The 27119-nt window shown below is 39.9% G+C and overlaps 1 protein-coding gene across 6 annotated transcripts in view; it reads left to right on the forward strand.

The window, feature by feature from the left end:
- Positions 1-802: 802 nt before the first annotated feature.
- RECK (reversion inducing cysteine rich protein with kazal motifs) overlaps positions 803-27119 on the forward strand; it is a 50958-nt gene continuing 24641 nt past the window's right edge. Inside the window, exons 1-8 of one of the 6 annotated variants that reach the window (XM_074542284.1) lie at positions 803-984; positions 3200-3258; positions 7258-7332; positions 10097-10133; positions 17152-17237; positions 18900-18947; positions 19999-20048; positions 21648-21717. In XM_074542284.1, the coding sequence (XP_074398385.1) occupies positions 906-984; positions 3200-3258; positions 7258-7332; positions 10097-10133; positions 17152-17237; positions 18900-18947; positions 19999-20048; positions 21648-21717 (504 nt within the window). In that variant the 5' untranslated portion in view covers positions 803-905. Of the gene's footprint in view, positions 985-3199; positions 3259-4178; positions 4213-7257; positions 7333-10096; positions 10134-17151; positions 17238-18899; positions 18948-19998; positions 20049-21647; positions 21718-23493; positions 26889-27119 lie in introns of those variants that run through there. The other 5 variants (XM_026799830.2, XM_026799829.2, XM_014275822.3 and 2 more) reach the window with 5 other exon arrangements.

A 27119-nucleotide genomic window follows, 5' to 3' on the forward strand; every position in this document is an offset into this window, starting at 1 on the left:
CTCACAGTCACTGCATACACAAAGCAATTTCAAGCAGAAAATGTTGCCATAAAGTTGCTTTACAACCATAGAAAACACAGAACGGTTTAGGTTAGAAAGGACCTTACAGACTGTGCTTTTCCGTACCCTCTGCCACAGGCAGGGACACCTTTCACTAGACCAGGTTGCTCGGAGTGCCATCCAACCTGGTCTCGAGCACTGCCAGGGATGGGGCACCCACAGCTCTTCTGGGCAAACTGTGCCGGTAAAGCACTACCCTCTGAGTAAAGAATTTCTGCCGAATATCTAATCTAAATATCTCCTCTTTCAGTTATAAATTATTCCGCTTTGCCCTGTCACCATTTGCCTGAATAAGAAGTCACTCTCCCTTCTTTTCATAAGCCTCCCTTAAGTACTGTAAGGCTGCAACCAATGCTTTAAAAGTTGTGTCTAGAATTACGCTAATAATTCAAGTACTATATAAAAATAGGAATAAACTAATTCAACCGAGTCTGTGCCCCCTTCTCCTCTCCTTAGTCCTCTTTTCAGACCGAGCCCGAGTCCTCCCTCCGGGCACGGCCCTGCCGCTCCATGGAATGAAGGGGAATGAAGGCTTTGGGATGCCTGCGGCTCTGGCAGCACAGAACGGGCGCCTGCGGTCAGCCAGGTGGCAGGCCGAGGAGGAGGAGGAGGAGCAGCCCCAGCACACCCCCCGCGCTCGGCTCCCGCTGGAATGTCCGCGGCGGCCGGGCGGGGCGGGGCCTGGCGGGGCGGCTCAGCCAATGGGGGCTGGCGGGAGGGGGCGCTGCCGGCGGCAGATCCCGCCCATTCCTCCATCCACCCCTCCCTCCGTCCGTCTGTCCGTGCGGCGGTCGGGGGGCGCGGGGCGGGGTGGGGTCGGGTCGGCGTGCGTTCGACACCCGACCATGGCGGCGGCGGCCGCTCGGTGGCCCTGGGCCCTGCTGTGCCTGGCGGCGGCCCCGCTGCTGTGCCCCGCGGCGGCCGGTGAGTAGCGACCGCGAGAGAGGGAGTGGGGGAGGCGGCTCCGCGGGTCCCTCTCTACAACATGGCGCAGGGGCGGCGTCGCCCGCGGGGATGCGGCGCCGCGGGACTCTCCTGTCGGGCCGCTGTCGGGGCGAGATGCGGGAGACGGGCAAGTGGGGGGACGCCGCCCCGCACCTGCTCCGCGCCCGGGAAGCGGCGGCGGCGCCGTCCTGGTGCCGGTCCGGGCTGGTGCCTGCGCCGGCTCCCCGGGGAGTGAGCGCGCCTGCCGGAATCCCTGCGGCCGGGAGCGGAGCCGGGGAGGGGCACTTCCACAGCTGCTCAGCGGCCGGATCTCCGGCATCCCGCCGGCAGCGTGACGGGCACAGACCTCCTCGTCTGCCCGCGCGGGTTCCGTGCCGCGGGGCCGCGATGTGCGCCTTCGGTGTCACGCTGCCTGCGGGTGAATTCCCAGGACTGTGGCTTGAAATGATCCAGATGGGTAAAACCTGACGCCTGGGTTTCCATATGCAGTGCCAGAACAGATTGTGTGTTCCGGGGCTCCCATTCCTTGTTTTCAGTAGAAGAGGAATATCGAACAAGGTCTCGAGTGTTTTAAAAAGTGTGTGCAAGACGTTTAATAAAGAGAAGGCTAGCGGTAAAATAGCTCCCCACATTGCAGATGTCTTGGCAATGTGTGCTTGCCGCCCAGAATTCCAGTCATGTCCAGGTTTCCCAGAGGATGGATGCTCTGTTTCTGGATATGTTCCAACCAGGCTTTATGGGGCTCTAAGAAGTCTGGTCTAGTGGAAAGGCTTAGAGCTAGCTGATCTTTAAGGTCTCTTCCAACCCAAGCCATTCTAGGAATCTGTGTGTCTGTAACTTCCTGACAGGACCAAAAAAAGAGCGGTGGCAAAAGAAAGCAGCTTAAGATGGATATTGGAAAACACCTTTTAATACATAAATGACATTGTTGTCATAGGAATGGAAACCTCAAAACACCTAATACTTTAAAGCAGAAGACTGCAGTCACTAAGGCATTTATGGGCATTTCATTGTTGGTCTGTAGTTTTGCTTTCCAGTGAGGCTTAGTTCTAGGAGGGAGACAGCAAAAAGCTAGTGAAATGAAATAGGACGTACTCTGGCCCAGCTTTCCTTTGATAAACCTACTAATATTGCAAGGAATTCATGCCCAAGTTCCTTCTTGATGGTTCAGTCAAAATCTGTTTGATAAAGTGTTGTGAAAAAGACTTTTTTTGTTGTTGTTGTTGTTGTTGTGCCAGTGTGATAGATAGTTCAGATGCATCTCAGCAGAAGTCTGTAATCATTAAATGATCCTGTGTGTAAAGATGTGAGTGGAAATAAAGTTTTGAAGGACACCTCTGTCCTCTAAAACACTGGTCCAAAAACCAGAAAGTGAGGATGAAAATGGATATTAAGGCACTGTTTAATTCATTTTACATTTGCCAAGCTTAACTATGAATGAGCAAAATATTTGAATGGTAGGGGGTACAAAGCACAGCAGAGTATAATGCTAAAAATGCTGCTTTGATGTTTGATCTTTCATGACTTCTCAGTGCTTCAGTTGTTTGTTGGGGTTTTTTTAAACTCTTGATATGTTCATATCTGTGTTTCCTCTATGACTTCCATCCAGTCTTAATCATCCATCTAGTGAAACAATTTGCAGTTTTGCTCCCAGGTTTTTAGAAGAGAATTCAGTGAACAGCTATGTGAAAAGAGACCCCTGGTCTGATTTTCTTCACCACCTGTTCCTGACTGATTCTTGCACTTTTCAGGTTCTGTGAGATGATTCATTTTACAAAGGCACATATTCTCTGCAGAGATTTTTGATGGGTTTTTGTTTATTTTTTCATATTTATTCTTTTCTAAGTTTCCCCTGAGTTAATAAATTGAATTGTCTCATGAAGGAATTTGCCATGTGCCAAGCTAGTGCAAATTAAGTAGCAGAAATATTACTACAGGCAGAAAGGGAGTGAGATCTCATTTTGATGACGGTGAGTGTTCAGGGATAACTGTGAAACTTCTTGTAAGGATCTTCATCATTTTCAGAACAAAACTTGTTCATTTTTTGCCTTTTGGGGAGGAACATTTCCCATCGTCATCTGTGGGGCAGAAAATTGTCCTGATAGAACATCAAGTGTGTACTTGTGTTCAGAAGTGATGGTTAAGTATTTCAAATCTTTTAAATATCTTTTTCCCTCTTGCTGCTCTTCCATAGGCTTGTCTTGTTGTTACCATGCAAAGGACAATTTAATGTGCCGTGATGTCTGTGAACAGGTAAGTTTGTTTTAAATTTAACTCCATTAGACTTGAAATTGTGCCTTTAGACAATGATGTAGCAACATTGTGAGGTAATGATCCTCAGTCTGGAGGCTATGGGTGAATTGTGAGATGCAATGGTATCAAAATGAGAACTTGGAAATTTTAGAGCCATAGTCCTCTTTCCTTTTGTAGTGAAAAATGGGTTCTGCTGAAGTTGAGGAGAAATAGGAATACCAACCTGAGGCCACAGTTTGGTCAAGAAGTGATAAGCACATTTTGGGAAGTGAGAGGTCTGAAGGTATTTTACAGAATTTATGAATCTTATGTGTCTCCAGGTTATGGGGAGTTCAAACTGAAGAACAAGATGCTGATATTATTCTTTCTTCCTTCAGGTTCTTGTTTGTCCACTAAGCATCTCGTTATGATATATGGCTTTGTGAGTGCAGCAAAAATCTGCTCACTTACTTTGTTCATAACACTTTGTTTCATAATGTTTGTTCTGAATTCAAAACAGAAAAGTATTTTTCCTTAACTTATGTTTAGATTTGTACCTGTGGGTAGTAATTAATACAGCTTTGTGTGTGTGGTTACAGTTATTCATCTATGTAAGAATTTTACATCAGTAAAACTTACATCAATGTCAACACAGTTTTTATGTTAAAGTTGTGTTCTTAGATCATACCTGCCCTCTTTTCTTGTTTTCATTGCTTATTTTGGGGCTGTTTGAGTAATAAACCCGGTTATGATGAAATGTATGTTTATCTCTGATTGTACTATCAAAACTTTCACTTTAAATTGCACTTTTCCCTCCCTGATATATCTAGAGATTAGAGCCAAATCTTCTTTCAGCTTTCATATTGTTAGGCCAAACAAGGAAAAGTCTTACAGTGTCTTTGCATAAGATCATCTCTCAATTTCTATAATAATTCTTGCAGCCCTTCCAGCATAATTTTCTCTCTTTTAATACAGGTAAGCAAAACTACATGGCATTATTAAAAAAAAAAGTGTGACACTCAGTCTTAAAAATTGTGTTCTAACTTGGATATAAGAGAAAGAGATCCATTCCTGTATATTAAAAAAAAAAATGGTGAATATAGTAGCTGCATTGATATGGCATTTGGAATTATCTGCCCATTTCTTTCTTGTGTTGCATTGATTTGAAGTTTCCAGCTTATCATGTGAATTCCAGTTGGCTCTTCATGAAAGGCCTCCAGCTTTTTACTGTCGAATTCCATCCCAATTCTGCTATACTGGTTCTAATTACTACATAGTTTTCTGTGGGTTTTGTAAGACACTCTGATCTGGCCTCATCTGGATCATCTCTCTCCACTCAGATAATCAGCATATCCAGAATCTTAGTAGTGAGACATCTGGTAAAAGTCTGAAGAAGGACTGGTGCCTCCCAAAGTATGCTCTAAGGATCTGGCTTAGCTACCTCACATCAGGCTAGTGGCATCATTTTCTGTGTGATCCTTTGATGCGGTGCAACTGAAGGAGCTGTCTGCTGTTATTTTACTGGTTCTCATCTTCTGTAACTTAACTATTTTGTGCAGCTGACAGGAGGAAGAAATTTCATGCCTGTTTTTGTATATGCACTTGCAGATTAGATTTGGGGCCTTAGAGCAGATGAGGAGGAGTGATTTGTCGAGGAGCCATCTTGGCTTAACCAGCAGATTGTAAGCAATACCACCAGGAGAAACACTGCCTTCTGCAGGGCAAGGAGGCATTCACCTGCACTGGAGACTTTCTGGCTAAGGTGATTTGGTTTTCAGGGACTCAGATCTAGGATGTTGCAGGAATCACAAGGTTTTTTTGACCCTCAGACTGTTACCCATTGCCTGCAAATCTATATGGACACCGGCCATAGTATTGAGGGAGGCCTTGCCTGGGAGCCCAGGGACTGGGGTGGATCCAGGACACCCAGTGGAGTTGCCCTGGATCCTGCCAGTTAAGGAAGGAGGCTTGATTAAGGGTAAGGAATTCTACTAACCAGTAAATTGGCTACTGTGAGACTTTTGAAAAAGAGAATGTGGATTACAGGTTTGTTTGTCAACTAACATGGTTCAAACACCTAATTATTTTGCATTATTAATAAGTATTACTCTACTCTTAGCTTTAGTATCATCTCCTTTTCATGATTATTTGATTTGGCATGTCAGATACCACGGCAAGGAATTAGTGGGCCCCTCTTTTTTTCAATAGACTTTTTTTCCCTAATCTTATTTCTGCTAAGTTTCATTAGTGATAAGTTTCCTGGCAGCATTCATTGTATACCATTCCAGAGGACTCTATCCATAGCCTTCTCTAAGCATAAGGACTGTCTGTCCCTGCTCCCAGGAAAACACCTTAATGTTCCAAGAATCTGATTCAGATAAACAGAGAAGTTACCAACAACCTTTCGTGCAGAAAAGATATGGTATAGATAGTGTAGAAGCAGGGAGATGTTTTATAAGAAGAATTTAGACCTTTTGCCAAGGCAAGTAAGGTTATATAGGAAAAGACAAAGCTCAGGTGGAATTGGACTCATAGAGAAGGTCAAGGGCAACAAGACATTTTATGGCAGTAGTTAAAGGCTGAAGAAGGAAAAAAAATGTAAGGCTATTGCTGAAGGAGGCGTGTGATTTAATGTCAGTAAATCATTCCTGGCCAACCTGGTTTGGTAATAAGGCTGGATTTCTGAATGAGGGGAAAGGCATGGATGTAATTTGTGTTGTCTGTAGCAAATTTTTAAACATTAATTCCCTCAATGTTTTTGTATCCCTTTTAGGATCATATGGGTTTGAGGAATGTACAATTAGATGAGTAAAAAAAAAAGTTGTAAAACGAGGCTCAGAGATAGAGGTTAGAGGGTCCTACTTTGCTTGTAGGCTAATAAGAAATGGAATACCAAAGGAGTCTGCCCTGGCACCTCTCCTGTTTAACATCCTTGTTAACAGCCTGGACGAGGTGACTCTCATTGAGTTTTCAGGCCATGTGAAGCTCAAAGGAAGTGTTGGTAATCTTAATGCTAGGACTGTCATCCTGAGGGACCTGGACAGATGGGAAGAATAAGCAGATGGACACCATGGTCTAGTCTTGTAGTTTACCCTTCGTTGAGCACAAGTCTGAAATAAATGATCTGCTGAGATCCCTTCCAGCCTGAATTATTTTATTATTCTATGACCTCAGAAGAATTAAAATACTAATGCAGTTCTTTTTTTGCTCTTGTTTCTGAAACAAATGCTATTGTTCTCTTGATTTTCTTTCAATAAGCTTATCATGTTATAATAGAACAAATTTAGACTAGAACTGTAATGTACTTTTGCTTCTGAAATTCATCTGTTTCAGTTATGTATTTCCAGTTTCATATCAAACATTAATAGGTCTGTTTCCATTCTTCTTGTTGACCAGTTTCTTGTTTTAATTTATTAGTAAAACTTTATTAGGCTGCTAAAGGAACAGCATCCTCAGTCTAGCGAGCTTCTCGGGTTTCAGTTTACCTGTGGGTACTATGCATTCCCCTGTTAGTTTTGATTGTCTCTTTAACTAGTCTTGGTTTTGTTCTACCTTTTTCTACAGAAATTATGTTTCAGGGGGTTTTTGAAGTTTAATTGCTTGAGGTCATGTAACATGTAGCAGAATATTAATTAAGAAAATAGAGTAGGTCATGTAACATGTAGCAGAAAATTAATTAAGAAAATAGAGTTGTATAGTATTTTGATACATGCAGCAGAAATCCTCTCATTAACATTGCCCTTCCACATTCAGTAGAAACTTTTTGATTGAAATGTTTGTGGAGGAAATTCTCATTCTCTTCTAAACAGAAAAGATTGTATCTCTATAAAAAGTAAAACATATTTGAAAAACTACAAATATATAAAAAGAAATCCTATATTTGAATTCTGTTCATACTAACTGTTAGGCAAAGTTGTCAAAGAGTAGATATGAGAGAAACTAAAAACAGTGAAATAAATTGAAATAAATATTTGATGTGCAGAACATTCACTGTTTTAAGGTGTGTTTTGTTTCCAACAGATTTTGTCTTCTAAGAGTGACTCCCGTTTGAAGCACTTACTGCAGCGAGCACCTGAGTATTGTCCAGAATCAATGGTAAGGCTTCTTAGAAAAGCTCTTCATATGAGGTTTGAACCTCAAAGTAGGAATTTTTTCTAAAGCCATCATAAATTACTTTACTTGCAGTAAGGTAGCATGCATAAGCTATAAAATGCAATGAAAGTCTTATCTGTGTTGTAAAAACTTGTGTGGTTGTCACTTGGATGTTAATGGTAGTGACTTAAATTAGATCATACGTTCCAACATGCGTATGGCACAAAGCCATGATGTCTTGGGCAGAGACAAGAAGGCCTTGATAGCTGCACCAAATTGTTAATGGCCTTACCTCAGAAACTGAATGTCTTGGCTTAGAGCAAATTTGGGAGAGAATCTCCAAAGGGGCTTTGGTAGGAAAGCAGATCTAATCGGCCCTTCTCTCTAACCAGTCTGGGAGAATATACTTCTTTGGAGAAAAGTGGAAAAAAACTGTTTATTATACAACAAAACCTAAGCAATACTAAACAATAAAACTCTTTGCTGCTCCAAAAGAGATGAGAAACTGAGAAAACCCCATCCCCAGGTTGCAGCTCAGCTCACTCAGTCTCTGGTCAGCCCCTCTGGTGCTGGGAATGTCACAGGCCAGGCCTGGCCCGGGTGGGCCACAGGTGCAGCTGTCAGTGCTCTGGTGAGTGTTCAGCCCAGAGCAGGTTTCAAGAGGCCTAAAGAAAATGGAAAAAACCACAGTCCAGGGAACTTTTTGCTTCAGCTAGCTAAAACTAACAAAAAGCCAAGGAGAGCTCTGTCTTGCTGTCTGTCCATCCGCAGACAACACAGTCCAGGAGCAGGAATGTGGAGGAGTGAGAGCAGTGTCTGGAAAAAATAAGCTGTGCACTTCTCTCCCCCCTTCACTCTCTGCAACAAGTCTTAAAGATGCAAAACTTATTATTCAGCATAACAGAATGAGACAATTGGGGATAAAAGCATCATATCGTCAACTCAGGACACTGAAGTAATGCTTTTATTGGATAAGTAAGATGATGGTTTCCTGAAAGTTCTGTCATGTCAGTAACATTCTTTAGTTTAACTAAAAAAAAAAGAGTGTAACCCACTTCCTCTTCTAAGGATGATCTAATCAGGGAATAGATAAGTGTAGTCATTCAGATTGTAAATTTTAGAGTCTTATCTCTTGGCATCCTTTTGCAGTCAGAAAAGCCTACTTTCTTCTGGTAATTTCTGTTACTTTTGAACAGTATTAATACTGTTTGCAGCAAACCTAAAACATGCTCAGCTCAAGTGAGCAGTGAGTAAGAGTAATAAATCTGGGAATAACATTTAATTAGCAATTTCACAAGATTGTGTTCGCTTATGGATCCTTTCCTTCTGTGTGTCAAAGTTCATTCAGTTTTTTGTTTCTATGGGTCAATAGCTCTAAGGTCTCAGAAGGTTATAGACAGCTCCTAGTATGAGTAAAACCTGTCGTGAAAACTTGTTGAAGTGATGAGTAGCATTTGGTTTGGTACTGGTTTTCTTTATCTTTCATTCCCTGATAAGACAAGTAGAATCTTATCTGTATAGTAGAGAAGTGCTTCTGATAAGACAGGATTGGAGATTATCTGAAAGGGGGAAAATGACTCAATGATTTTTATAACTCCCAATTATCTTTATAAGTGACAAGTCAGTTGGCCAGTGTGGACCTTAAATTAATATCACTGAATGGGTAATATCTAGATGCATGAAATAGTTAACCATTTAACTCAATACTTTATTTGCTGCTCTCAGATATCTCTTCTCTTGTTAGACAGGTGTTCTGGTGCCATTTCACTAATTAACAGATGAGTTTTGATTTAATCAGATGGTCAATATTGAGCACTGGTTACAGACATTGTGTTGTGTGTGTTCCTTCAAGGAATGTGATATTGCCTGGTATTAATTTAAAAAGTAACTGTCAACACAAGACAGTTTTTCTTTGAATCATAGATGCATTTAGGTTGGAAAAGACCCTAAAGATCATTGAGTCCAACCATTAACCTCCTCATGAAATAAAGGAAGTCAACTGAATCAAAGGGATGGAACTTGCAGAAGTAGCAGCTCTTTACCATCTTCGTTTGATCTTGCTTTGGCTCTTGTCTAGGTAGAAAACCTCTACAGATACAGAGGAGGACAGTGTTAAATCATTAAATACAGATCCATTGCAACTTTGGAAAGTCATCAGTTCCTGTGATGAGAAATAGATGGATAGATAGATAGATAGATAGATGATAGATAGATAGATGATAGATAGATAGATAGATAGATAGATAGATAGATAGATAGATAGATAGATAGATGGATGGATGCATGGATGGATGTGTCACTGTGTGACAATACAGTTTGTTGTGTCAGCGTGATTGAAGCACTTTTTAAAATTTGTTTTCTGTGTGTTTAGGGTATTTTTAAGCTGGTGGAAAGGAATGCTAGGACAGTAAGCTTCTCCACAGGTCTTAGTCCTAGACAAATCTTGTTCTTTGTTTAAGTTGCAGTTTAGTTCTGTGAACATTGATGGACAGAGTTGACTAGCTTGTGTATTTCAAATAACTGCATTATGTTATGCACCTGCAGAAATGCTGCTTTTGATTCCGGAGTCTGTGCATAGCAGTCCTGTCATGGATGGAAGTGGTACTCAGCTTCTATCAGAGCACTTCTTTAAAATATATTTAAATATAAGAATTCTTCCAATCAGATATTTTAAAAAGTGAAAAAATGCTGAAATTGCTGGTTTGAGTCTGCTATAAACTCTTATTCTCTAGACGTGCTTTTGCTTAATTGCATTTTTACTTTTCAGAGAGAAGTGTGGGGTTGTATAAATTCTTCTTTGCCAGGTAAGAAATACCTTTTGTCTATTGAATCATGTTGCTTTTTCACCCTCTGTGTGTTTTGAAATTGTGTCTGCCACCTGCACCTATTGATTTCATGATAATTTAACTTCCATTGTGCATCTAAACTGCGTGTTGTTAAGTTTCCTCTAGTATATAATGAGTTACCTGTGCATTTTATTAATAGTTTTCTTCTCCTAGTTAAAAAATATTTAATATGTTTGTATAATTAAACATGTTCTTCTGTGATAAATCAGGGAAATATCAGCATGGTTTTTTGATTTTGTGACACCTTAACCTGATCTATAAAGCGGTTGATAATTATGACTTTACTCTAGGTGCAGCATAATTTGAGCAAAAACTGGGTAACACAGGGAGATAGTAAGAATTAGGCAAGCAATTTAAGTGCAGGGGCTCAGATTATGAACCAAACTGCTTGGTACACAGGTGGATTTAGAAAGTGTGACAGGTTGAAGCTGGCCAAATGCCAGTTCACCTATGAGAAATAATTTATTCATTTTCCTCTGCTGTAGTTAAGCAGAGGCAGGGAAGAAAACTCATGGAGTGAGATAAGGATTAGGAGAAAACACTTTAGGGGCAAAGCAGGCACAAAACTTTAAGAGGTATAAAGAAAAAGAAATTATTAACAGAATTAAAGAGGATAATGAGAACTAAAATAAACCTTTAGAACACCTTTCCTCCCCACTCCAGCATTTTTTTCTTCCCACCGACAGTGCAGGGAGACAAAATATGGGATTTTTAGTCAGTTTGCCACTTTTTAAGATCTTTCTTCAGTTCACTTAGTGAAAGGAGTCTCTTCTGCTGTGCCATGGGGTCTTTCCTATAGGAAGCAGTTCTCTGTGAACTTTTCCAATATGGTTTTAATTTTCATGGCTAATAATCTGCCCAGAACCTGCTTGCAACATAAAGTCCCTCCCACGGTTTGCATCTTCCCACAACTGCTTTTTGGGGGCCATTTAGTTTATGGAGTGCAGTTTTAAAGGATGAGCCATTCTAGAGTATAAAAGCAAGGTCGTCTTCTTCTATCTCTGGAGGCAAGGGCTCTCTCTCTCTCTGTTCAAGCCTCTCACCAGATCACAGCTTCTCAGCATCCACATGCTTCAGCTTGAGGGCCTTTTCCTCATGGGCTGAGAGTGGATGCTGCATCCCCCCATGCATTTCATGAGTCGCCGGGAAACAGTTTCTTGTATTATAGTCCTCATCAGAGCTGGCAGAGGAATCTCAGCTCAGACGCTTGGAGCACTTCCTCCTCTCCCTTTCTTTGTAGTGACATTACTGCCGCCATGTTGTTCTCCTCACCTGTCTTCTTCTTTTCTTTTTTCCTCACTCGGAGAGAGTTGGTGTTCATAGGTTTGTTTGTTCTCAAGTTCTGACAATTTGAAAAGATTCTGTAGAGTTCTGCAGCGCTGAAAAGTTGATATTGTCCGGGCTTTGCATCAGGGAATTGCTTGCTGTGCTCTCGCTGTTGGTCACGCAGTCCAGGCCCCACAGGTGCTCTTGTCACTGGGATGCCCCGGCAGGATCCCAGCAGCCAGAACGGGCCCAGCCTGGCCCTGCCAGGAAGAGGCTCAGCCGCAGCACCAACCATCCCTCCAAGGGCAGAAAGAGAGCTTCCCATGGTTTCTTCTTCTTTTTAAAATATGTTGTCATAGAGACATTACGGGCCTATCTAACTGGCTTAGCAGTGTGCCAGTTCTCAGAGCCAGCCAGCCACTGGCTGTGCCTGGCATGGAGGAAGCTGCTAGCTGCTCCTCAGAGACAATCACTTCCGTGGCTGACTCTTTCCCTCTTCACCAAAAGTCAATTAATGCTGATCCAGCATAGAAAGTTAAAGCATAAATCACAACATAGGGCTGTAATGTTTAAAGGAGAGATCAAAAATAGATGAAATCAGACTTAACTAGTCCATTGTATCGTGTAATTTCTAAAAGACTTTGAAATTACAAAATTAAAATGCTTTGAAATTAAAATGCTATATTTGGAAAAGTGGGAGTGTGCGAAGAGGAGGCTGTAACAGTTTTACAGCATCTGCTCAGACTCCCCCTCTCCCTCCTGTCCCCCCACCAGGCCTTGGAGGCAAGCTGTTGATTCCAGTGCTTGTAAACAAACTTTCTGTCTTACTGGTTAGAAACCTGTGTGCAGTTACCAAGCTTCTGTCCTTGTGGGAGTCACAGAGGCACAGCAGGAAAGCTCCCACAGCAGGTGTGCTGTGAGGGACAGGTACAGGAAGATGAGAAGCAGGAGTTGCCCTTTATGTGAGAGTGTTGACTGGATTGCATGGAGCTCTGTTGGAATGGCTGGTGAGCCAGCTGAGAACAGCCTGTGGGCACTGGAGTGCACTGTACAGAGAGCCCAACACAGGTGATAATGTGGGTGTCTGCTGCACACTGCCTCATCAGGCTGAAGTGGCAAATGAGGCCTTCTTTGTGCAGCTGGAAGAAATCTTGTGGTCACATGCCTGGTGTTTATGGGCACCTTTAATCACCCTGGTACCTTTAGAAGAGAAAGCACATGAGGGCACAGGCAGTCTACTTGGAAGAATCCCATGGGCCGTGGAACTGGAGAAAAGGAGGGTCCAAGAGAGCTGCTTGACTTTCAAGGATCACCTTATCCAAGCTCCACTTAATGCATGGTGGGATTAGAAAAGCCAAAGCCTATCAGGAGTTGATTGTGTTGAATAATGTGCTTGGCAGCCAGAAAGCTTCTTGAGCTACATCAGCAGAAAAGGAAGACTGAGGAAAATGAGAGCCTGCTGCTGAATGAGGCCAGAAACCTGGTGACAAATGACACTAAATAGCCTGTGGTCTTCTTTGCCTCAGTCTTTACTGGTAAGATGAACCTGCAGGATTGCCAGGTCCCTGATCAGTCATAAAGTCCAGAGCAAGGAATACTTGTGTTTGATGGAGGAGGATAGGGTTGGGTATTGGGAGGAGATAATGCGGACTTTGGAGAAGAAGGGAAGAAAGCAACTTCGCTCCTGCCTCTAGAAAGGACAGGGAGGACCTGAGGAACTCTAGGCTTGGACAGTTTTACCTCAAACCCAGGAAGATAATAGAGCAGATCTTCCTGCAAACAATTCCCAGACACATCGAGAACAAAGACATGATACTCTATAGTCAGCATGGATATATGAAGGGTAAACAGTGCTTAACCAACCTGATGACGCTCTATGATGACTGCCTTTTTAGATGAGGGGAAAGCAGTGCCTGTTATCTATCTCAGCTTCAGTAAGGATTTTGTCACTATTTTTCATGACTTGCTTATAGTCAAACTGATGAAGTGTGTGTTGAGTAAGTGAGCAGTGGAGGTGAAGTGAAAACTGGCCAAATTGCTGTGTCATAAGGTTTGATCAGCGTCACAGAGGGAAGCTGTAGGCCCGTATCCTGAGGGTTGATGCTGGGTCTAGTCCTCTTTAACATCTTCATTGATGATGGGGCAGAGTTCACTGTCAGTGTATTCGCCAGTGATGCAAAAGTGAAAGGAGAGGCTGCTAGACCAGATGGTTGTGCTGCCATTCACGGGGATGTTGATTAACCAAAGGTATAGGCAGACAGGAACCTCATGAAATTACAGAAAAGGAAATGCAAAGTCCTGCACCTGGCAAAGGCCCCAAGCTCCACTGCACACAGGAGGCCTGGCCAGCTGAAAAGCAGCTTGTTAGAAAGGTACCTGGGAATCCTGGTGACCAGCAAGTGGAAGGTGATCCAGCAATGTGCCCTTGTAACAAAGAAGACCAACGGCATCCAGACTGCATCATTGTTGCCAGCGGATGAAGGGTGCTGATCCTTCCCCTCTACTCAGCATTGGTGAGACCACATCAGGGATACTGTGTCCAGTTCTGGGCATTTGGGACAGGGAAACGATGAACACACTAGAGCAAGTTCAGCAAAGGGCCACTGTAAAATGACTGGAGCTGGAACGTATGAGGGCAGGCTGGGAGTTTGTGTTAGGCAAATACATGATGTGTTATGGCTCAGCAATCTGTATGGTACAGATGAATAGGATGAATGATCGTAACTGTGGGCTCCAGTCAAATGACCATGCACTGGAGGTATGTTTTCATCTAGAAATGCACGTAACTACCTTGACAACAGAATTAATTTACAAGTTACTGTATTAAGATTGAAGTTCAGTGTTTCTTGAGAGTGTGACATCAGTTTATTCACAAGCTTCTCTGCTGGTTGGGTATAACCTGGAGAGAGAGCCACTTGCCAAGAAAACATTAACAACAGCTAAAAATTATTAGCCTTCTTAATTTGGTGTGTATTTGTAGCTCGTTTCATTCTTTTATTACCGTTTAGTTCCAGTATGTTTGAAACCACAGGCCCTGTATTGCAAAAATTGTGGATGCCTGATTACTCTCTGGTGACTGCTCCTTGGTGACACTGCTTCTGAAGCTGTCCAGCTGTATTTACCATGTGTTTCTCCTGGACACAGCTAGTTATTGCAGCAGAAATTTCTGGAAATCTTTTTTCATATTGCACATGATGTTTCTTTGATGTTTTTTTAGATTGCTTATGCCTTACATTATCAATCCTACTAATAAACATTCTACCAAACATTACTGTTCTGATTGAAAGGAATCCCCACACAGGAATTTATGCAGAAATGACTGATGTGTTATTTTATGCCTAAAGCAGAGTACAGTGAGTGGTTGATTTGGCAATTTACCGTACATGTGTAGTGAAACCTAAATTCCAGATTCTTGAACACTGATTGCAAGCTACTGATGTGTGCAGTACAGCGATCTCTTTGACACTGTCAAAAAGGTGCTTAACCTTGCAAAAATGAATTCTGCACCCCAATTGTGGCAGTGAAAGGTGAGCTATACTTGCAGTTGTTAGTGACCTTCACAGCTGCTTTGGACTAGTGTGAATTGGAAAGCTGAGGCAATGCTCTGAATAGATGTCAAGAGGATTTCGAGTCCTCTTGAGGAAAGACCTATGGATCATTGGCCTGCAGAGGGTCTGAACCATTCAGATGGTCAAACTGACAGAATACAGGCTACAACCAGAAGCTGTAGTGCGCGTTTGCCCCTCTACTCCCTCCACTTGCTGAGCAATGGAGCTACCTTACTTGTGTCAGGCATTAAGCTTTTAATTTGTATTTTAGTAACTGTTATATGTATTTTAATTTCTACAGGGAATGTGTTAATTTTGCTTTGCGCAGATTTTGCTCCTCCTTTATAAATTTGCCATTAGCACATTTTCTTAATTTACTCATTGGAATGTCATGAAAGACAGATGCTGGCAAGACTTTGTATGCCACCTGTGTTTGTAAAGATGATCAGGTGTGTTTAAAAGGCAGTTTTCTTCATTATAAGTACCAGTTGGCCATTGTTTTCCATTAATTGCAATTATTTTTTCTTACTTTTTCCAACACTTTTTTCCAAGTGTTTTCGTAGCATTTAAATTTAAGATCTTACACCTAGCACTTTCACTTCCCCTTTTTAAAACTGGATATCCCATGTGGCTCTTCTAAATAGGCACTTCCACTGGGATTAACAGCATTTTTTTAAATTAGGTTGTTGATACTTCTGCTTTTTGATTTCTACATAAAGAATATAATTTATGTATGTAGTAAAGTACTGCTTTAGTTTTTTAAATATTTGTAACAAAAATGAGTGGTTCATTTGAGTTAAATAATTCTACCTCCTGTCCTAAGATAAAGAATGTAACAAGTCCGTCACAGCTGCTGGGCAGCTGCATACATCAAACCTTCCCTTTATTTCTTTAAGGTTAGAGAATAGATATAAAAATGCATTCTTTTATTTTATTTCTGGTGTTTAGAAAACATTGGAAAATCTGTATTTATTATTAAATTAAGAGGATGAAACAACTTATGGCAACAATTTGCTTCTTACCGTATTTCTATGTAACCTTGTGGTAAGAAATTATGATCATGCGAAGACTGAAATAAATGGATTAAGGGAGACAGGAAGATGGGAAACTTCTATTGGCAATAGTTCTGGCTATGGAACCATGTTGCTGGGGAGATAAATGACAGAGGAAGTGTTGTGGATTAGCCCCAGCAGGCTGCTCATTACCACCCCAGTGTTTGCTCATTCTCCCATCTCTGGGAGAGAGGGGAGAATCAGAGGCAGCAGTGAGAAAACCCATGGGTTGGGATAAAGGCAGTGTCCATTTTAAAAATGGAAGGAAAAACAAGAAGGAAAGGAGGAAAAAACCCAAACCCAAGAAAAATGAGTGAAGCAAAAAAAAATAGTTGCTTACCACCAACCAACTGATACCCAGCCAGTCCCCAAGCAGGGGCGGCCCCTGCCATCCTCAACCCCCAACTTTTATGGCTGAGCATGGTGCCATGTGGTATGGACTGTTAGCTGGACTCAGCTGTCCTGGCAGTGTCCCCTCCTGACCTCTTGTGCACTGTCAGCTTATTTGTGAGTCCCTATGAAAAACAGAGAAGGCCAGGGTGCTGCCTGCATTTGCAGTAGCTAAAACATCCCGGTGTTATCGATGCTGTTTTAGTCAGAAGTCCAAAACATAGCCCCTTGCCAGCTCAGCTGAAGAGATTTAACTCCATCCAGACCAAAAGCACCACAGGAAGTTTAGAGAAGGAACACAGAATGTTTTTTGCATTGGCAGAGTTGGTAGAGACGTGCTATTGAAACAAACAGCAGGGTGTATCTGTAAGAGATGATGCTGTAATGAGATTTTTTTCCTGATATTTTTTGTTGGTTTATATTTCAGATTAGATAGGTTATCAAAATCTAACATTTCCATTGAACGTATAATGCAGTTTACATAAAGCGTCTTTATCCTCAGTGTGTGGAAGGTACTTCATTAATTGCTGGTTTCAACATTTATGAAAACGCAGACTTGTGGTTTTTGCTCGAACTTGGTTTGGAATTCCAATAAAATGTAATTTGTATATAGGCTTCTTGAATGAGAACAGGATTATCAAATCTGAAAAGTAGAGGGAAGGAAAATGATGGCATAGTTTCTCTTTCTACTCTAATAAGTCTGCTATCTTATTTCCCAAGGAGTTTTGAAGAAGTCTGATGGGTGGGTTGGTTTAGGATGCTGTGAGCTGGCTATTGCCGTGGAGTGTCGGCAAGCGTGTAAGCAGGTAAGGCTTTCACCCTACTGACTGAATCCAGGCTGGTTCTGCAGCTCTCTTTGCTTGTGCTAAGCTTAATCCTGACCTCTTGTCACAGTTTCTACATAAAAGTTGTTACTTTAAAATAACATTGACCAAAAGGCAATGCGTTGCTGCTCCTAAGCTCTTTTTTTTGATAGTGTCATGTTTAGTGATACAACATTGTGGTTACAGCCCCAAACAGATTTATTTTTGTGCCTCTTCAAAGAGGTTTTTGTTTATATGGAAGAAAAGGGGGCTTTTTGGTGTTAATAGAGCCACTGCTTTTGTCAAGTAACAGTTTTAAGCATCATTTGTAAATTTAGCAATGACCTCTTTATTAAAAATCTGTGAAGCATTTAGTGACTTTTTTCTCCTAAATATGTGTTTGTGGCTTTAAAAACATCTTCAAAATCTAGGAGCATATTTGTGTTTATCATCATCCTTGTAATTCATTTGTGGAGCACAGATGTACTTAATATTCATATTTGTGAATGTTGCCTATGTAGTCTTAATCTTGACCAAGCAGCCTACAGCAAACTGCTGTCATAACAAAAAAATTCTACTTTCACCCAAAAGCACAGGGTTTAAACTATGTGGCAAGAGATGAGCAGTGAGTACAGAGTAGTGTGAGAGAAAGATGAGTGAGTAAACAAGCTGGATACTTTTGATCTTCAGAAAATAAGATGTGTGTTTATTCGCAAATGCATTTTTAAGCCATGTTTTCAAATATATCCTAATGCTTAAGTGTCTCCAGACCTGATAAAGACATTTCTGTTTATTCCAGTCTTATTAAATTCTATTAATTTAATCTTATGATTGTTACATCATTTCTCATTATTCTCTAAATAAGATGTTGTACTGTTTGATTGCAGACTGTTGTTTCAGAATCTTGGCTATATTTTGTACTTTGATTAAAACATTTCTGGGTTTTTTTTAAATTTATACTAAAATCTAAATACCTGCCAAATATTAGGGATAATGATAAATATTTGGATTTTAATTTTGATCCTTGAAACTTGAGGGGATTTTGGAGTCATTTTGAAGGTGTTGATATAATAGGTCCAAGGACAGACTTTACCCAAATGTTTTAAATTACTGGAGTGGGAAGTAACATATTAGTAGTTACTATAGTTTGGAATATCTGCCATATGAAAAGGGAGCACAAGATTTTGTATAGAACAAAGGCATCTGTAGTTTGCAGGGAGAATCTCTGCTATTCAGTTTGACAACAGGAACCATAGAAATGAACACACATGAGAGAGGAGAGTTGAAAGTGACACACAAGTGATAAAACAGCAGGGAAAATGGGGAGATCTTTATGCTCAAGCACTTCCATTTCTTAAATGCTTCCTGTATTCTGCAATGTGGCAAACCTTTCACAAAACCTAAGTTGCTTTGTGTGCTTTCAACTAACTTGGTGCAGAAATATGAGGGTTTGGGTTTTCATTAAATGTCATATTAACAAGTCATGGTGTCTGCTTTTTTTTCTTAAAGCTTTACATGGATTCTTTAGGTTCTTAAAGGAACATTTTAATAGATCATTAATCCATTGTTATTGCAGTTAGTTAATTTAAAAGTAGAACAGTCTTTATTTTGCAACATGATTTTATAATTTTCTACTACAAATGGAGAAATTTATCTGTCTTTCAGGCTTCTGCAAAAAATGATGTTTTAAAGGTCTGCAGGAAGGAATACGAGGTATGTTTTTATGTGTCTGAATATATCTGAAAAAACATCAACTTTTATATCAATCATTTTATAAGTCCTGTCAAAACATCTTGTAGAAGAGGGAAAGTTCAGTCTTTTTAGAGCTGTGTGTCTGAGTGTGCTCATTTTCATATGAATGTAAATTATCTCTCTACAGTTTTTATAAAAGTATAGTCACAATCTGTAAAAAAGTTTTGGATTTTTTAGTCTTGCATATACCTTAATTTAAATGAAAAAGTCACAACTGTCAAATTGGATTCCCAAAAAGTTTATTTCATAGGAGTTTTGATCAAAGTCAGCATTCTTTGTGATTATTCAATCTGTCAGAAACCTTTCAGCTTTGACAGGGAGAGTCTGCCTAAAAGTGACCTAATGAAATAAACTCAAGAAAGAATAGCCTTAAATATCCTATCTGAATATAAATAATTTCAAGCATATAATTTTTTGTAACATCAGTGAAACCATTGATGCTTGCAGTTATTTTTACTGTTCTGCTCATAAAATTAATCATCAGGATATCTTCAGAAATCTGCCTTTACCTATGTTCTTTCTCACACAGTGTGTGGAAATGCTATTCTGCAAGGACTAAGGACTGCTTTTCTTTTGATACTCATCTTAATTAAAAGCCAGATTCCTCCCACCCCCTTTAGTCAAATTTCCTTCAGCCCTAAGTTAGGTAGTCCTGCATCAGTTCTGCTCATAATCAACAGTTTGGGATATCAGACAATATTCCATTCTTTTGATTTGGGCAGAAGTGGAGCAGTTTTCCTGGGTTTTTTTCCAGGAAGTATTGAATTACTTTTTTGAAATTTATTTTCCTGTTTGTCTTTTACCTAAACAATCTACAGAGTATTTTCCTAGACTCTTTACTGTGGAAGTTAGTGTGGGTTGAAAGCTTGTTCTCTTAAAAAATGTGTTTTCATTTTAAGTAGTTCTGTCTCCTTTCATGCTATGATATGCTATACTGTCAACATCTGCAAGCTTCTCCTCTATTATGCTGGTCTGTTTCCTTCTTTTTTTCTGGATTTCTGCATTGCTGTAGGAGGTTGGCCAGTATGGGTTGAAGGAGAACGGGAGAGGAAAGGTAAGAGAATAAAGAACGACTTTATGGTCATAGTCATCTTATTTACTTTTCCAGTTTTTATCTGGAATTTTGAAAAATGGGCTTCTCACTCTTAATCAGGAGTGATGTGATCTTGCTGTTATTGTACAGAAAACCTTAATGCTTGCTATCTGTGCAAGACTAAAAGAGAAGGAGAGGGAGAAAAATCATAGTAGAAGGTATCAGTCTTCTGATGAGGGAAGAAGGAAAGAACTTTTTTAACGAGGACTAGGTGTAGTAGATCCAAATAGTGTCAGGGACAGAAATTAAGTATCTGATGTGCTAGATCTTCAGTTATGATAGAATTTTGTTTGACAATGATTTTTCATATGTATACAGGCTTACAGGTGCTCATGGAAAATAATACTTAAAATATCCTTAGGGGGCTCATTGGTTGAATTAAATTCAAGGAAGTTATGTCTAAGATTGAAGATTCCAAATACAACTTTTGGAGGGATCCTGCAGTTTCCCACGCCCTGTCATTATTTCTCTTTAAAAAAAACCAAAACATTGTTCTTGCTGCTCTGGTGTATGAGTCCTGCTCCCTCTGTAGTGTCTGAGTAGCTTCTGTGTCCTGTACTGTACTTTGCATTCTGTGGAGTTGGCTGGGGAAGCACTGAACTGGGGAAGGAATGGCTACTTCAAACTGAAAGAGGTGACATGAGGTCACAAATAGCACGTGAATCACATAAATACCATGTCATACACACTGTGCTTGGTTTTGCATTGAAGAATTCATACTTAGGTAAAAATGAGGATCCAATTAGAAAAGTAGTTTGCGGTATGGATCATAGCGCTTGGTAATCAGCTCTCAGTTCTGTTGCTGAGGCATTTAATAAAGTACATGATGTAAAAGTAAAAACTATATGAATTAAGGATGTAAAATATAATTCCTTATTTTGTAAACACTCTCATAGCTTACCAGTCTTCTTAACTTACTTAGCTTACCCACATAAGGATTTCCCAGAGAATTTTCACAAGCTGCTTAGAATAGTCTGAACTGTGCATAGTACACTTCTGTATTCTTTTGAGATTAGAGAGGCAACTTTGTGACTTACCCTTCAGCCTCCCACTAAGTTAATGCGGGTGAAGAAGGACGTAAATCTTTATGGGTAGGGCAGAGGGTTCAGAGCAGTGAAAAAGCCAAACCATGCAGAAGGTGTCACCAAGTGGAGACTCAGGTCATGCAGTAGCAGAATCACTTCAGCACTGATGTGCCAGCTTTCACAAGATTAATCAAAGATGCTTTTTCTGCTGATCATATATTTCTGCATTATTTTACTGTAAATATTTATGTTTATTTTAATGTGGAGATTTTACACATTTTAGAAGAGTATTTTGTTTGAATAAGGTCTTCATTATTTATCAGTTCTTTGAAGATGGCATGTCCTGTAACAATTTTTATTTTCAAGTAGCACTGCATACAGAAATGAATAAATTATGCACACCTTGCCCAGTATCTTTGAGTGTTACCAAAAGGTATTTTATTTGCCTTCTTCTGAAGGTTTTATTCTAATAGTCGTTTTTTCCATCTTCTGCTTCTCAGATACTCCTTTTGTCGTCTTCATTTTTCCTCTAGTTCTGTGCACCTCAGTTCTTTTATCTTTCACTACTTCTTCCAGCTTTCTGCTGTCCTGTTCATCTTCCTCTAAAAAGAAGGTAGGTAATAGTCAAAGGAAGAAGAAGAAAGAAGTGGAGATGGTATGGGTTGTATGTAGGATTTTCTGATTTTTGAATTTTTAAAACTTTTGTGTAAAGTGAGGGTTCATTTTTTAAAAGACCACATGGAATACATGCTTGGAGGAGCAGCTTAAAATAGTTCATTAATCTTAAAATAATCTGTAAAGGCTTTATTACTGTGTTTAAGATCCCTTTTCTGTCTTCTGTGCATGGAAAGAGTAGCGACGAACTTTCCAGTAGATTACAGCTCTTGAGTCTGTGCACTGCATATTGTGAGATCACCTCTCTGAATATTAAGAACTCCAGTTTTTGCTTTATGTGTTCCAAATAAGGCATATAAACTTCTCTAGTTAATTTGCACTGAGAGCTTTACTGCAGCTGAGCACTATTGACATCTCGCAAGCAGTTGAAATGCAACTGAAAATGTCACCACTTATTTAGCCTATGCTCTTACAACTACTTTTGATACACAGTAGTGAACACTTGGTGTTCCTGGGTGGTTTAAAGGTAGTTTTGCTATCACAGATTTGAGCACTCTAGCCTAATCTCACTTTGCAGCTTTTAAACACAGCAACTTAAAATGCAGTGCCTGCAGCTTCAAGTGCTGTAATGGGGATTCTGGAAAGTATTCACTCTGCTATGGTATTGATTTGTTTTTTTCCCTCTAGGGTCTTATGATCCTGCTTTTTGTTGAGATTTTAGTGAATGCTGACTATTAATTACCCTGCTGAAAAATGCAGTCATCAGTTTTTAGCTCTTATCTAATTATTTGTGTGGATTACTCCGAGACAACAGATGATAACTCAAGGAACTGTTTAGGACATTGTTTAGCTAAAGGTTCCTAAACAGTTTTAATGAACTCTTAAGGCACAGGGCTGTGTGTGGCCTCTGGAATACAGCTTAATGAATTCAGGATGGACTCTGACCGTACACTACACATCGTAGATGATGTTATTGTCATCTGCTGGTGCTTTTTGTCTCTATTCTCTGCTGTTCAAAGAAGGTTGATAGAACACTCAATGATCTTGCCAAAATTTGAGTTCCAGTAAATTTTATACTACCTCACTGTGCAAGTGTTTTCAGTTCTTTGCTGGTTTACATAATAGAGGAAAATCTTGACTTTACTTGTTATTACTGCAAGTTTTTAAAGTTTTTAACAGGTGTTCACCATCATTTGACACTTCAGCTGATTCCATTAAACCTTAGTATGTTGTTAGCTTCTAACTTTTCTCTCAATAAATTGCAAGATTAAATGAAGTCAAGGAGCGATCAAGAGGGTTTTCTTTTCTGTGCTTAACTGCACAGAGTTAAGCATTTTACTATTGTATTTGTTAACTCTAGGTAATACTTATAAATTAAGATGGCCTTGATTGGGGAAGATCTAGATTCAAATATTTGTCATAGTTAGGTTGCCCAGGATAATAGTACTGAAGTTATTTTTCTGCCAAAGTTAGTAGAATATAGATCCCATTATAATTTTTAGAGAGGAAAGTGCTTTTTTTGTGGGTTTATTTTGCAAAATACTCTGAATTTCTATTGTGAAACAACAGCTTCACTGTTGGTTTTCATTCAAGACACAAGAGGCAGCCATTTAGAAAGAATGTGCTTATAATGTGAAAGCATGCCTCACAATGCAGAGGACTTCTTCCTTCAGCAAAATGTTCTGCTCTGTTTGTGTTGGGGTGTGTGCATTTTGGGGTTTTGAGCCGTTACCTGCAGCTGATGAGCTCCAAAAAGAGCGAAACCAGTTAGGTCCTGCAGTACTGGCTAAAATCTTCCTTCAGGGGAGGGTCTGGTGGGGAAGACTGAAAAATGTTCTCTGCTGCATAAACCTCAACACCTTTTCCAATTTCCATAACACCAAAAAGAAATCTTTGAGAGCCTTTACTTGAAGGTATACGTGGTTGTGGTGCTGGTGTGTGCCTGCCACTTTTCACTCCTTCTGCTTGTACTCTCACTGGCTTTAATCACCAGGCTTGGAAACACCTGGCTTGAAAAAAAAAAAGAGAAGTCTGAAAGATGGGACTTGTGCACAAGTAAAACAAATCATTGTGTTTGTGGTTTAGAAATTTTGATATTGCCATCTTTGTTCGCTTAATTTAGTATTCAACACAAGTTAAAAATGGAGTATCAGACTGTGTGTGTACACAGTATTGCCTTTGTACCATCATTTTCCCAAATCCTGATGACTTAGTCATTCCTTTAAAGAGAACATACTTTTTTCCTCCTTTGGTTTCTGTGTTGATTGTCTGGTTTGGTTTTGTTTTTCCTTACCTATATCTGTCTTTTACCTTTTGCTTTATTTTCTGTGTCTTTCTTCATTGCCAATTCACTCAAAGATTCCGAAGAAACCTTGAGTGGGCAGAAAAGCTGGTGATCTTAAATATGAATGTTAATTAAGTAGACATGGATATGAACCTTGTGCTCTCAAAAGAAGCTACAGTTAGTAATTCAAATCAGGCTGACTGTCTAATGCTCTTAACTTTATTTATGTACAGATGATTAGACACTAATTTTGAAATTTTTTTTTAAGATTATCTCATATCTATGTAGCTATACCCCTCACATGTTTGAGGGGTATATACGTACATATAAACTGAACATTAGCCAGACCTACCCAAAAAACAAAGTCAGCACCCTTAACTAGCATTCTAGTGGCGGCTACAGACACAATTTTGTGAAATATGGGGAATTGCTGTAACAATTCAGTGCAGCTGAATTTCTTCCCCTGCCTTACTCAGCTGCCATTTTTCCACATGCATTCCCTCCCCTTCCTTGCCTTACTCTGCCTCTGGCAGGTCCTTCTAAAATATGATGTCTAAAAAATGCTTCTTCTATTGTGTTCTAACATAGTATCATACCTGTTGATATCACTGACTTAAATCCCAGGGGATGACAAAAATGAGTTTTCATAGGGATTAGTGAGAAAGATCAGGTCATGACAAGGTGGTGGTGTAAAGGCATACACAAGACTATACAGCTGGGAACAGGGACAAGGTGGAAAAGGGAAGCCAGACCACTTCCTCTTAACAGAAATGTGAGGATTATTACAGTGATTCAGCAGTCTGTGGAAATGTATTTTCAAAATACAGACTGAAGATTTATTACTAGGTTAGGATTTCCTGCATGTATAAAATTGGTGAAATCATAGAATTTGTGAAATCACTGTGAGAAGATAATTTTGTCTCAATTTGAGCCCTTTAGAGGAGGAATATTAGTAAATATCGTAATCTTCTCAACATTCTCCTTTCTTTTGTGTCCTTTGAGCAGGGCAAGTGACACAATTATTCATTAATTGCTTTAGAATCACTTTTTTTTATCATTCAACTTCTGAATAACATGACAATTTTTATCTGAGTTTATTGCAGCATTAGAGTATGATTCTAAGTTTGTTTGTGCTGACAGTATGATCAAGTACTTGGTATAACCATGGCAGACAGATTTTAGACTTTCCAGCAGCCTGTGCTGTCCCAGTGCCTTAAATAATAAAGTTACAGTGTTCATTCTGCCTGACTGGTTTGTGTGCCACTATGGGAATCCATAAAATCAGAGGATTTTGGGAAAGCTGCAAAAGGCAGGCCTCAGAGACAGCAGAACTGTGATTACAGCTAAGCAGTAGCCATAAGATTTGTCAGCAGAAAAATTATATAAGAAGTAGAAAAGTAGACAAATAGAACAATGACCTGTCTATTAGCACTTGGATAGAATAACTCCCTAAGCTACAGAAAAATATATCTAGCAAGATAGTAGGAAGTTCTAAGCTTCTAATGGAGCTCTGTGCATTGTGTTTTAAGGCTTACAAGCAGGTCTTTTATTTGAAATAAGCAAGCATTGTTTTAACCAAAGGTGTGCTTATAGTGGTTGGATAGAACTACTGCCAATATGCTTTTGCTTTGTGTGATTGGTCAAAAAACTTTTAAAGTAAGTTGGGACATTAAGTTCTTTGTCTGCTGTCTGGGATGTGAGCTGGTGGCATCTTCCCATTGTCATAACCGTGTAATGAGACTGATGCTGGAAAATACAACAGCTCCAGACACGTTCCTTAGCAATCCTGTCCTATTTGTGATTTGTACAGAGACCCCTGGCCAGTGATATGCCACCTTCCAGTGCTCCATGCAGGGTGGCTCTGGAGAAGTCAAATTTCAGCAGCTTCTGAGGAGAGTCAGTTTAGGGGCAGTGTTGTTGTATATGGCAGGTCCCATGGAAACTGTGTGGCCACATCAAAAAAAGGCTTTTCTGGTAGTCTTTGCCTGGCATCTACAGTGAAGGATGTATGGTGCTACAAAAATGGCATTACTGTTTAGGCAGCAGTATAAATCTGCTCTTTACAGATGTAGGATGGTGACCCCACCTCTGTGTTCTTTCTCCATTAATTCTCTTGTCCCTCATCTTTGTTGCACAGATGGATGTGTGTAACAGGATTTGGTTTGTCTGTAGGAAAGAAGGAAACATCTAAAGTTAATCAGATGAAAATGTGCTGCTGGGATGAAGAATGTTGCTGCAAATTCATTGGAATCTGAGAAAAATAATGCAGTATCCATTCTTTTGGGAGAAAAGATCTAAAATACTGTAGGGGATGTTTTTGGCATAGAAAAAAAAAGTCTGAATTGCTACTTTATGAAATCTAGGGCTTTGTTTTATGTAAGGCAGATTTTTCAATTTTTGTGTGAGGTGTACCAATAGATCTGTGCTTTATTTATGATCACTAGAATTATAAATAGTTGCTGTTTGTGGAAAAATTAGTTACACTTTCAAGTTAGACATGTGTTTATTCTCTTAGGGCCTTTTGTTGCCGCATCTGCCGTGGCTTACCCAAGGTTTAAATTAATTTCTGAGTTCTAATAGAAGGAATTTGATGCTGCTCATTACAGTATTGGGACTGTCCTGTTTAAGATCTTGTGTTCAGAAGAAAACAAGTAGAAAATACGAATTAAAAACATATTCCTACACACTAAACAATATCTAAGTCAAAAGGAAAAATAAAATAATTAAGATAATTCCCAACATGTTTGTATTTTCATCCGTTTGCAGCAGTACAGATCTGCACAAAAATAGCCCCAGGATTATTTGGATACCCATTTCTCTGCAATGCAATGAATAACCAGTAACTAAGATAGATGAAGAATGGTGAACTACTGGGCTTGAACTAGGTCTGCATTTTGAGCTCTCTTCCTTGTCCTAGAGGTAGCAGCAAATCTAGTGTTTTCCTGTTTTCAAGCAAGACTTTAATCCCACATGATTTGGGATCAGTCTGATGGTGTTTCTGTTTCTTCTCTAGATACTCTCTTCTGTGTAAAATACCAATTTGTTTAATTATAGGGATAGGGGAAATGAAGATCAGGAATTTTATTAAGATGGGGATTATATTTTGTCACTATATT

This window comes from Zonotrichia albicollis, chromosome 1 (genome assembly GCF_047830755.1).
Source record: "Zonotrichia albicollis isolate bZonAlb1 chromosome 1, bZonAlb1.hap1, whole genome shotgun sequence".
NCBI classification, from domain to species: domain Eukaryota; kingdom Metazoa; phylum Chordata; class Aves; order Passeriformes; family Passerellidae; genus Zonotrichia; species Zonotrichia albicollis.